The 13,093-nt window shown below is 34.3% G+C and overlaps 1 protein-coding gene across 1 annotated transcript in view; it reads right to left on the bottom strand.

The window, feature by feature from the left end:
- KDM4C (lysine demethylase 4C) overlaps positions 1 to 13,093 on the bottom strand; it is a 253,930-nt gene that overhangs the window by 75,392 nt on the left and 165,445 nt on the right. The window contains exon 16 of the mRNA XM_070938600.1: positions 12,935 to 13,011. Within this exon, the coding sequence (XP_070794701.1) occupies positions 12,935 to 13,011 (77 nt within the window). The remainder of the gene's footprint in view (positions 1 to 12,934; positions 13,012 to 13,093) is intronic.

The following is a 13,093-nucleotide window of genomic DNA, read 5'->3' on the forward strand; positions in this document are numbered from 1 at the left end:
ACTACAATGGAGAACAAGATCATGTATGGTGGGGGGCACAATTGTAACTTCATAGCCAGGTCATAAGTACCTTTTTTGGATCTATCATAACTTTGAACAGTCATCAAGAGACAGGTCATTAAGTGAGACTACCTGTACATTGAAGGAAATCATTCAACTGGGTAACTACATAACTACTGCTGTTTGATTTTTAAAAACCTTTTCAAATATAATTTTAATGAACTTTTAATTGGAGAAAGATGGATATTACATTTAATGGAATCATCCTTATTGTTCTTCCTGCATCAACTCAGGAAGCTCAGATTGTTTAAGGATCTGCTAGTACAGTTCTACAGAAGAATTATCGAATTTGTCATTTGTACCTGTATAACTGTCTGGTTTTGCGCAGCAACCAAACAGGACAAGTACAGACTTCCATGGATAGTTAGCAGTGCAGAAAAAACAATTGCAACCAGTGAAACATCTCACTGACAAAAGAAGATATTTGGAAAAGGAATGTAGTATAAAACTTAATGTGGCTTCCAGCATTTCAATTGGGGGAAAGGGCAAATGGGAACATGGCAGGGATTATTGCTAAATTGCCAAGTTAAGCAGAACCTCTTTTAATAAATGTGGTTATTTATTAAGCCAAATTTCAATTTTAAAGCATCATAGCAGTCGATTCTATTTTCTGTTTTAATACAGATCTTTCCTTAAGTCTTTCCCTTTCCAATCTTAGTCAAGTAGATCTCAAATTTAGCCTCAGCTTAATTATTTCATTCAAACCAGAGGAATTTTCTAAATAAATTCTGAATACATAAATTCTGAAGTGGTACCAGGAATTGTTCCCCTTTGGGTCTGATTGGGGTTTTTTTGGGGGGGGGAGTGGGAATCTGCATGTATTATTTATATTTATACTTCAGGAAAGGACTACTTCCCCCACACCTGGCAAATTGCCTTTCCGTTTCCATAGAAATGTTCATCAGCCTATCTCTAGTAGGTAAAAAAAATAAGCTTTGAGGCTTCAGACAGAACTTCACCTGTTCTTTCTCTCATTAGGGATTGAAGTGGTATGAGAATAAGAAATAAAGCTTCATATGGGGAAAAATGCCACTGTCTTGATAATCATCCAAGGCAATATATCTTGGAAACAATGAAAATGATAGCTTGAACTTTGAATCCTGCTTACCACAGAGTCAAGACAGCAGTTGATTGTGCATCATCCTGTTGATAGGTGATGCTAGAAAGAGGAGAAAGGATAGATAGGAACCCACAAATAACTTCCCTGAAAGTAACCCAATAACCCATAATACCTTCTGAGAGGGCAGCAATATTACCGCCCTCATTGGCTGAAGGGCGGAGGGAGGGGGTAAGAGGATTTTACATCAGTAAGTATAAGAAGAAAGGACTCCTGACTTACAAATTAATTATTGACAAAAATAGTATGGGTCAAGAATTGAATGAGTAGCGACTTCCGGTTTGCTCTTCGTAGCCACCAGACGGTCTCTTGGGACCGCCAGCCCCTTCGCCTGTAAAGAGCCGCCTGTACAGCGCAAAGGCGGCTCGAAAAACCCCATTTCCAGGAGGAAATGTGGGATAGAGCAGGTGAGTGCAGGTAGAGCTCTCCGTAGCCCCCAGGGGTTTTTTTTTTACTCTTGGGGGCGGGCGGAGGAATGCTCCCTATAGCACTCGCCGCCCGCTCCGGGCGTTGGGAGACTTCTGCCTTTTTGCAGAACAAGGCTACGAAGACAAGCCTTTTAAGATATTTAACAGATTAACTAAAGATGATGAGATTTGGATTTGGATCTGTGACCCTAAATTGCAAGTATTAATACTTATTTTACAAAGGATATTCAACAAAGTAAAAAAGACCTTTTAAAATGGCGATTGCCAAAACTGGAGCAGGGAAGCTGAAAAGAGAAAGTCCTTCCGTTTCTTATTAAGTTACAAAATAGCAGAATAAATGCTCCTGGTTACATTTGAAGGGATTTGAGCTGGATCTGTGACCTCGAATTGCAAGTATTTCACTTATTTTATAACAATTATTGAAGAAGGAAAAGGAAAAGGAAAAAAGAATCTTTAAAAAGGGCGACTGCCGAGGCTTGAGAAGGGGCTGAAAGGGAGAGTCCTTCCGTTTCTTATTGAGATACAAAGTAGCTGAATAAATATTTTTGGCTACACTTTAAAATAAAGCTCTACTTTTGTGTTTTTTCTTTTCCTGGAGATTTGATATTCATCTTGGTTGGAAAGAGGTTTTTTTTTTTTTTCTCTGCTGCCTCTCTTTTCTTTTTAAGAAAAATAGTTTGTCTGTGTTGAAACATGGCATTAAAGTTGGATAAACAAGCAATGGGGGGGGATTCCCCCATTAACAAACTACGTGACCAAGTTTTAAAGCTCCAGTCTCAGAAAACCGGTTTTAATATAATTGAATTTCTTTTGGAGGAGATTGTAAGAAGGGATGAGATTGTGAATCAGAACTTTGAAAAATTTAAGCAGGAAATTAAAGAATTAGTGCAATTAAAGTTTGATATTTTGAATCGAAAGATTATTAAAATGGCTAATGATCTTGTAGGATTTATGACTAAGTTGGATGAAAATACTAACTTATTAGAGTCTAAAGTGGAAGAAATTGAGGACAATTTGGATAATAAAATACAAAAAATTGAAAATGATTTGACAAATACTCAAGACAATAGCTCAGAAGAAAAATCTAAAATGGAGGTTGAACAAAAGTCTTGTAATGTAGAAAATTTACAACAACGGATTGAAAGAGAGGTCTTAATGATGCATTATAATTTTACAGAATATGCGATCAGACTCAGAGGTTTACAGGAAAATAACAGAGATGATTTAAGGAAAATATCTTCTGAAATTCTGGCTGGGATTTTAAAGGTTCAACCTGGGGAAGTGTTTTGTAGGATTGACAGAGTGTACAGAATAAACTCCTGGATTGCAAAGCAAAGGCAATTGCCTAGAGATGTGGTGATTTATTTTACAGACAAGGAAATTAGGAATAAAATTGTGCAAAATTCCTTCAATTCTACTTTGCAATTGTATGGAAGGAAGATATGGATCTACAAAGAGCTTCCCCCCAAGATGTTAATGGAAAGGAAGAAATTTGGTTCTCTGGTGACTGAGTTAAAATACAGAAATATTCCATTTAGGTGGAATGCCCCAGTTGGCATAATATTGAGATATCAAGGAGAAAGATACCAATTAGATACTGTTGAAAAAGCGGAAGAATTTTATCAAAAAATTTTGAAAATAAACTTAACATCTATAGGCACAATACAGGATAAGCAGAAGGAGTTGGAAATAAAGGGAAAACATCGAATTACAGAGGTTGTGGTAGACAAACTGTCTTTGGATTCTCTTGATACTACAGCTGGATTATCTACAAATATGAGAGAAGCGGCATCTGATTTCAACGTGATGATCCAACAAGATCAGTTTATAAAGCAGAATGAAAACCGATCAGTTGATATGCAACTTGTAGAAAGGAAAACAGGATGGAAATCAAACCCACAAAAAGAAAAGAAAAAAAGAAATAGGTCTCATAAAAACAGAAATTTCTAAACTAAGCAACGGTGAAGCCAGTGATTTTAAAAAAAAATGAATGAATATGTGAAAAGATAGTGGAGGCGAAGTATTGGTTAATATCATCCTGAGGACAGTGACAGACCTCTGCAATGCCGTAATTTTGGGATGTGAAAAGAGCCTTAATCTGTTGGATTTGAATTATCTATTTTGGATTTCTTTTCTTGTACTGATAAATATATTATAATTATTCTGAGCTACAAGGCAAGAGAGTTACGTTGGGGCATGCAGAAGATCTGGTTGTTACCCATTACGATGATGGGAATTAATAATCCTGATGAAAGCCACAATTACAACTAAATGGAATACAATTATAATGTCACTCGGGTGGTTGTTTTTATTTTTATATATATATGAGGATATTCATTACTGATGGGGGCAGATGAAGACTGAAGATTTTGAACAAACTGTTGCACCAGGATGCTATGTTACCCAATTATGGATGGGGGACTCAACAATCTAGTGGAAAGACATCAAAGAAGATATTATATGGATTATAAATTTAAAGTTATTGTCTTTTTTTTTTTTTAAATAACGGAATATATGTATATATATATATATATTAGTAGAGTGGGCAGATATTAAGAATTGAATTGTTGTGTATGGTAATTTTGTAGGAAAGTGGGTGGAAATATGTTAGTCTACTGATGGATTAGCTTAAGAAAAGGGATGTTTAAGTGATATATTTAGGGTAGTGGAGGAAATGGACAGAGTTGAATAAATGTTAAATTAGGACTTATGTGGAAGGCTGCTTTGAAATGTTATATTAATATACACAAAGAATAAATGTTAAAGTAGGATTTATTATACAGTCTTAAAGTGGAAGGTTGTTTTGAAATGTTGTAACAATACATAGATATAAGTTTTGGGGAGGACAAAAAGGGTAGATTATTGCTAAATTGGGGGTTATAATAATATTATGCTAAACTAGAAGTTATCATACAATGTTATAGCAGACTGCTTTTTTTTTTTTTTTTTGAAATGTATGGTAAAAGGGGAAAGTAATAATATTAATAATATTTTTAGTAAGTAAGGGTCAGTATATAGAGGAGAGAGTAAGGCGATGGTAAAATATTATGTAATCTGTTATGAATTAGGTTTTTGGTGTGAAGAAGTCACGGGGGGATGGGTGGCGAGGGGGGGTTAGGGAGGAGGGGGGGAAGGAAAAAAGGGGAAAAATTTGTATTTGAAAACTTTTTCAATAAAAAAAAAAAAAAAAAGAATTGAATGAGTAGCCATTTTTTAAATGAAACAATGCCAAATATTGATATTTTAAACCTAGCAAGGCATACTTCTCAGCATGTCTGCTTTATGAAAATTCTGTCACCGTAAAAACTACACCAAGCATATCTTATAAACTGGATTATATGTTAGATATTTTGGTATGATTAACCATTGCAGCTAGATAAATTTAAGTCAGAGATTTTTTTTATAATATACAATGCTAAAATTGTATACAAAGAAGTCTCAAGACAAAATAGAATATCTGTATTTCCTTGCTCAATAGACAATCAAAGGTATATTCCAAAACATTTTTGGCATTCAGCCTTCCCTCTCCCCAAATTTCATATACAGACTTTTTAAAAAAGCATTAGAAAAATTGAAAGTGAAAAACATGTAACTTTTCCTCTAAAAACAATGTTTTAACATATACCCCTAAATTAGGAAAAGTTAAATGTGTTATAAAATATTAGAATACAAGTCTTGCTTATCAGGATTATGCATAGAAAATAAATTTACATCCCAAAAAGATAGCCAATTTTGTCATCAGTTAAGCTTTTGGGAGTCAAAACATGAGAAATACATAAATAAAAGGCACTTCCATACAACAGTGTTTCCACTCCTCTCAATCAACAGTTGGAAGCCAATTTTCAATCATCTTCACTTGTACCAGCCTGAAAATGCTGAGAACATGCTTAGGCCAATCAGTATTCCCCTAGCTGACAAGGAGAAGAATATAAAGAACAGCATTCAATCAATGCCCTGCCTGCTGAGCCACTCCAGATTCTTGAGAAACAAAATATCTTTAGTCTTATTCCACAGAAATACAGAACAAAACAGGAAGGAAGGAAGGAAGGAAGGAAGGAAGGAAGGAAGGAAGGAAGGAAGGAAGGAAGGAAGGAAGGAAGGAAGGAAGTCCATTCCTTTTTGGTTTAACATTTAAATATTGGCAGGATGGAAGAGAATCCCAGGAGTTGTAGGCAAAGTGACTCAAAAGACCTCTTGCAAATACAACAAAGCTGCAATGATACAATCGAACAGTTAAAAAGACAGCCGCTCAGTATTAGAAAACAGGTAAGCCATCACAAATGACTCAAGCTGGTTTTAAAAGAGAAACAGAAACCTTGTATAAGAAAAACTTGAGATGAACACATATTCACACATTCTTTTAAACTGCACTTAATCAGAGGAAGTACCAACCATCCATTCCTCAGTGATTTCTTTGGAATATACCAGATCATCTAATATTAATTTTTTTCAGAAGCATGCGTTAAATGGAACACACTTTAGATAACATCAATATGGAACTACAGTAAGTCCTGAATATGTTATCAGCTATAGACTTCCAGTTTATATTCTTCATTATACATTTGCTGCTCAGAATTATGAAAACATACTAAATATTTTAGTATGAGAAAACCATAGAAAATTGTTATTTAATTTATACACATTTACTGATTTTCAATCTTTAACATAAATTATTAGAATTCTTATTTTCCCATTTAGCGTTATAAATAAAATGAAGGCATTCATGTTTGAAGAGACTGCCAGAAGGATAAATTCAGGGCTACATACTAGAGTATGTCCTGTTCCCTGAATTATTAGTCATTATTCTTCCTGACTTTATTAGTAGTTTCTGCTCAAAATGTTTAAGATTAATGAGGCATTTCCTCTCAATCAAGAAGCTATGGGGGAGGGTGAATATAGTTTTACTTTTAAGAACAGGACAGATGAATTATTAAACTTGGTGAGTTCTTTTATTTCTCTAGATGAAAGCAGGACCATTCTTTTTCCTTCTTCCCCTTGATTTTCTTTAAAGTAGCCCCACACCAAAGGTGGATAATGTAGAATATCTTCATCTTCTTCAATAATTGTTAGCAGACCCATAGTAAATAGTGCAAACATAAATAAAAATGCATATAATCTTTTGAAGGGGTGTAAAATATCTTGAATGATGCAGAAATTGAGTGATTGTGAGTATTGCTAAAAAGAATAACTGTGGGGATGACTATAAGTAGTGAAGGGAATTATTCATAAATACCTTTCTGGAGGTCTAAAAAGAACTAAAAAGAGGGGAAAGGCAGTATGGACTAACTGCATTTCATTATACATACCACATATACTGTAATATACTGTATATATCCAGTGAATGTTAACATCATTTTAAATTATTTCTCTTCAAAATATAATAACAAATACAAATTGAAGAATTCTGTAGCAGATTAGAACATGTGCTAAATACCATTTAGAAAGAGCATGGTACTTTGCATAACTAGGATGCAAAAGCTGGAGAAACTGAAGAACTAGACATAGTCAATTGAGTCTTGTAAATGTTCACTGCTAACACCTGTTTCAAGCAACATAAAAGCAAACTCTATACTGGACATTACCACATCGGTAACAGTGGAATCAAATCAATGAATAATTCAAAATAGAAGTCCAGCAAAATACTTCTAGTGTTCATTATGGAACTAGTCATGAATTATTAACTATATCAAATATTTTAGAAAATTAAAGGGAGGAGATATGCCAGAAAACTGTCCCCAAAATTTCACAAGAAAAGATCCAAATAGATTTTATAACAAGAAAAGCCACTTTCCCCCAAAAGATAGAGAAATCCTTGGACAACAAGATGCATATGCAAAGACTGAATCATGCAAAAAAGATACAAAAAGATATCTTGATAAAGAATGCCAATGAATAGAAAAAAAGGGAAGGAAAACAAAGTATGTTTTAAAATATGTGAGAAATTAAAAGGGTACTTGCAATTAGAGACTAATAAACAGTAAATCATAAAGGATATCTGAGGCAAAATTTAAAAAGATGGAAATATTATTCTGAAACAGTTGATAAATAGGATTACAGAATGAACAATTAAAAAGCTAATGTTGCTAAGCCAATAAATATGTCTAGTCTAGAAGTTGGAAGAATGTGGTTTTGTTTGTTTATGTATGATTTTTATTCCACCTTATTTTTATAATCATAATATATGCCTAATACTGAAGGAGATACAAAAAAACAAGTTCTATAATTCCTCACATAAGCAAAGCATTTCTTAATATTAAAAAGAAAATTAGAGCCATACATAGAGTAAAATATCAAATGAACAGACAGAATCAAAAAGGACAGATAATGAAGACTGCAAGATAATAGAAGTACTTTTCTGACTATAATAGTAATATCTGTAATAAGCTATGAGGATATTAAAATGACATGCACATAATGACATCATTGCACCAGGGACATATTGAACAACTTGAATTATATCTAATCTGAGTACTTACAAAAAAAATTATTATTTGTGTCATGAGATCATGATCATCACAGAGCCCTTACCCATTACTTTTTTTCCAAGTTAGTGATAACAAGGCCTTTGATTATGTAAATGATGCCAGAAATAAATATTCCTTAGTGTGCCATACATATTCTTCTAAGGAAATCTACATTGAATGAAAAACTAGACTAAAAACAGAGTTTGGGAAAACAAGATATTTCAAAATAGGAAAGGAAGTGAGATAAGGATACATATTATCCATGTATCTGTTTAACTTGTATTGCCAATATCTTGTAACAATAGCAAGAAATAAAAGCTGAATCAGAATGTGAGGCCAAAATGCTAGTACATGGAGATAGGCTGATGGCAGCATTTAGTTAGATGCAAGTAATTCACACTTACAATAGTTTATGACAAACATAAAATCTAAAGTGAAAATAAAATTGTAAAGTAAAATGTGAAGTTGAATTTTAAGATGAGAAAGATAATATTAATCAGAATGATTACCGAAACAGAGGACAAAAATATGAAAATGGTAGACTGCACTATCTCTGGCTCAGGAATAAAGGTAGACAATGCGCAGGAGAAGTAAAGATCAGCATTAAAGATGCTGAGCTTGTTAGCTGGAAAGTTGACAGTCTGGGTTTAAGACCTGAGTACAATAGGGTGAGCTCCCATCACTTGCTGCAGCTCCTGCCCACCTAGCAGTCCGAAAGCATGCAAATGCAAGTAGATAAATAGATACCACTGGTGGGAAAGTAACTGCATTCTGTGTACTTCAGTGTATAGTCATGCTGGCTACATGAGTATCTTTGGACAACATTGGCTCCCTCGGCTAAGAAACGGAGATGAGCTGACCACCCTCCACGAATTAGACATAACTGAACAAGGGAAACCTTTACCTTTACGTTTTACTATCTCTGGACTCAAGAATAAAGGTAGACAATGTGCAGGAGAAGTAAACATAAATCCTAGAGACAAAGTCAATGAAAAAGATATTTAAATGTCAAGATCAAAATTGTTAAAGCAGCAATTTTCCATCACCGTTAACATGTGGTAGTAAAAGCTGGACACTGCAAAAGGGTAAGAGACAGAATGCAGATGCCTTCATAGTAGGGATTTAGTGACAATTACTCAAAGTAGCAACATGAATTGCAAGAAGAATCAATTGGTTGATCCTAGATGAAAGAATTATTGCTTGCTTGAGATGATCAGCAACAGAAATTCATATATTTTGGACATGTGATTCAATTGGAGGACTGACTATAAAAAAATATAATACTTAGCAAGATTAATGAAAACAGAATGGACAAAGTAGACAGATGTGATAAATTATCAGAGCTAATGATTGGATGAGATGGTAGGCAGCTGCTCTTCCTTGAATGACTATCCCTCAGTAAAAAACAAAACAAAACCTCAGCTCCACTGTGAACCAAAGAAGAACCAATGCAGATGCTGCCTTCCCCTCTCTCTGATATAGAGGTTCCTAACCTGGAGCTGGAGGAAGGCCTCCCAAGCTTTGAGAATGCCAGCAGCAAAGTATTGATACTTTGTAGGAACATTTGCAACATCAGGCAGTGTTGAACGTTATATGGATTAAGCACGTTGCATGAATTCTTGACTATTGGACTGGATCCATCAACTGCTCCTACCTCTGCGCTGAAACTTGACTTTTGTATTTGGACTTTTACTCCTGTGCTACTGCCTGATCCCCTGCAACCCAGATGGAAGGCTGATGCCTGATTTATGGCTCCATAAGCAAATATAATGATGTATTTTCTGATTTATGACTGACTTGTTTCACTTTCTGCTGGAACATAGGTTGTGAAACAGTTGTTCATAGAGTTGCTCAAGGCTTATATGTACAGTTCAGCTTTGGGTTCCATCACTAAAACCTACTCTTACATTTATCCATTTATAGGTCTGTATCATAAATTATACATGTGTAGGTATTATTAGATGAGAAGCCCTCATCATTCTAAACATAACCGAGCTACCTACACAAGGAAACTCATGATCATCATTCTTATTAATGCTAAAAGGTGCCATGTCAGTTCCTTGGCTGAAAGAAAACTGACAAACTCTTGTTAGAGCAGCAGAGCTGTATATCTCTGTTTACTGAACTAAACTGATAATTACATTCTGACTTAAAAGACACACTATCAGTTCTTGGAATTGATTTCTGCCATTCCCCCTCCTTTCTAAACCCACCCACAACTCTTACAGAAGCTGTAACAAAAGGAATTTCATAAGTCCTAGAACTTCTGATTGCCTGATAAGGAACTTTCACAATTTTATCAGGTAGCCAGCAAGGAGGGAAGAAAAATTCAATTTTGCCTGGAAAGAATGCCTACCCTGCTAAAACGAAAACATATTACAGATTCAGAAATGGACTCTAGGAACATTTTAATAGCAGTTCACCAAGCAAAGACTGAACTAGCTATATATGTGACTCACCATTTTTGTATTAATCTTTTCTAAATTGGCATTTGCCATTTTATTTGCCTGCCTTGATTAATATACACATCATATTTGCTACCTTCTGTTTGTTCTTTACCAACAGCTAGAAGGAATTATTGTCCCTTCCAACCTGTTAGTCTACTTCTTACTTTTCATTAAAGAAAAATAAATTAAATTGCTGTGAAAAATACTAATATATTCCATAGTGGAATTGAGGCAAAGTCATCATTTATTGCAAAGTTAATTGCTAATGCTTCTCTTTCCAATTTGTGTAGGACAAAGGATACATTGGAAGTAACTTACAAACATGTTACAAAAAATTATAGATACAAAGTTAATAAGTAAAATGAAGTAGTTTTTAAAAGTAGCCCAGTGTTGTTTTTAGTTACTCAGTTTTTACGAGGAACAACTTAGCTAAGGATCTGGGTATCTTGAGGCTGCCTTCTGCCATCTTTCACTGAGCACCCAGATCTGAGAGACCTCAGGAACAGCCTTTCATGTCGCTGCCCCCTTCCCTTGGAACAGTATTTCCTCAGAGATCAGACTTGTATCCAAAACTGTTACGGTATCAATAGGCCATTAAAGCTTTTCAAAATACTTTTTCAGAGGGCCTTGGGGAATCTGTTGCAATGTCTTCTTTCCTGCGCCAAGAATAATACTGCTTGTTTCTTGTTACTTTTAGGCAATGCTGTTTTAAAAAGTTAGTGTTTTAATCTCATTACTGGATGGGGTAATGTTATCTACTAATAGTCACACATGAGTGGAGCAGCACATAAACCCAAATAAGCAAATAAGTAAATATAATTTCAAGCGTGCTTTCATAGCTGTAATAGAATGTATGGATGACCTTGGGGAATGAGGGAAAGATATGCTGTCTAGGAAACAGAGGGATAGAAGCCCTCAATGGCTTAATGGTCAGAGAAAGAAACTTAGGAAGGACCTGCCCTAATAGGTCAAGTAGTTAAAACTGACAGTAGAAAGTTTGTACAATCAAACTTGCAAAATTGTGTTAATGTAGCCTTGCAATAAAGTAGAGGTACTTCATTAGTCCTATTTGCTGTCTGGTTTACTTGGGAAGGCTACAATAGATTTAGGTGGAAAGAAATGTCAATTTTACAAAATGAATGGTAAATTCTGGACAACTGTACTACATGTTGAATTTATTAGCAGTTATAAAATAAAATAATAAGGTAGCACACATATATTTCTGAATAATTGATATCCCTTTATATGCATCATATTTATAAAATGTTCCCTCAACACACACTGGGTTTGGGATTTTTCCATCCCTTTAATCGCCTTTAGTTTCATGAAATGTCTCAACTAACCTGAGATAATTGAAAGTGCTACTATATCTTAATATTGTCTCTAAATGTGAACGATGGTTCAAATTTCAGTAGTTTTATCTTCTACACTTACAACTTAATTATTCTGAAGATTTTAATTACTGGTTTTATCCAGTTGAATTTACCATAAAAATAACCTGAATTCTTAGAAGAAACCAGTAATTATAAAAGGATTGAGCATTTCTTGCAGGAAAAGAAACTTAACACTGGAACAACCTAAGAAAGGTATTCAAGGAGTAAGAGGTATGCATCTTGAAACCATTCAACTCCACACATGGGAAAACATAAACATAAGACATAAATATTTTCATTAAAAGTACATTAGCATCCCCCCAAATCCCGCATAAAATACATTTTTAAAATAGAAGAACATGGAAAACATTTGCATTACCTTTACATCTACATCATAAAACTGAAATCTCAATAGAAAAGAAAGATCTCAAATTATTGCTATTTTGGGGCATACATTATATTCCGTATGATTCTTTTATATACCAATTACCTGTATAATATGTATTCAGCAAAGGATTTCAGTCTCCTGTCTTGTACCTATGAACTTAGAATTTACCCTTCATTGATATCAATTTTAAATTTCAGTCTGTTCATCTAGCTACAAAGAGAGGTAATAAATTGTTGGCAGTCCATTAATCTTTCTGGATGGAATATTGAGCAAATTTGAAATAACTTGTGCAGTCCTCAGCAATTTAAAGAATGGTATCAAAAAGCCTCAGTTGATTAGCTACAGTTTGGAACTAGTTGGCTATCAGCAGCATTGCGACAACAAATAATGAGAGGAATTTCTGATGGCTATTAGCATCAAGATATTCAGTGTTTGGATTTTTTTTTCAACTGCTGTTAATTTATACACTTTATTTACCATATACCAAAATGAAATAAAAAATTCATTCTGAACAATAATAATTAAAACAAGATGTTAAATTCATAAAATAAATATTTGCTGATTCTGAGATACATACATTTATGTTTTATTGTCACATATAATCTGAAGATTTAGTCAGTTGGGATTTTGAACAATTAAATGAAGTTGATAACTTACAGCCGTCCAGGCTCCTCTTTTGCATCGACAACAAAGCCACCCATCGTGGATTTCATGGGAAGGAATACCATAGCAACCTATAATGAAGGAGCAAAAATGATACAATGGATTTTGCACTTTGTTATTTATCTAGCTAAGGAGGTAACATGTAACTGAACC

This window comes from Pituophis catenifer, unplaced genomic scaffold (assembly GCF_029215685.1).
Source record: "Pituophis catenifer annectens isolate HBS135680 unplaced genomic scaffold, rPitCat1.0.hap2 SCAF_2, whole genome shotgun sequence".
Classification (NCBI taxonomy): Eukaryota; Metazoa; Chordata; class Lepidosauria; order Squamata; family Colubridae; genus Pituophis; species Pituophis catenifer.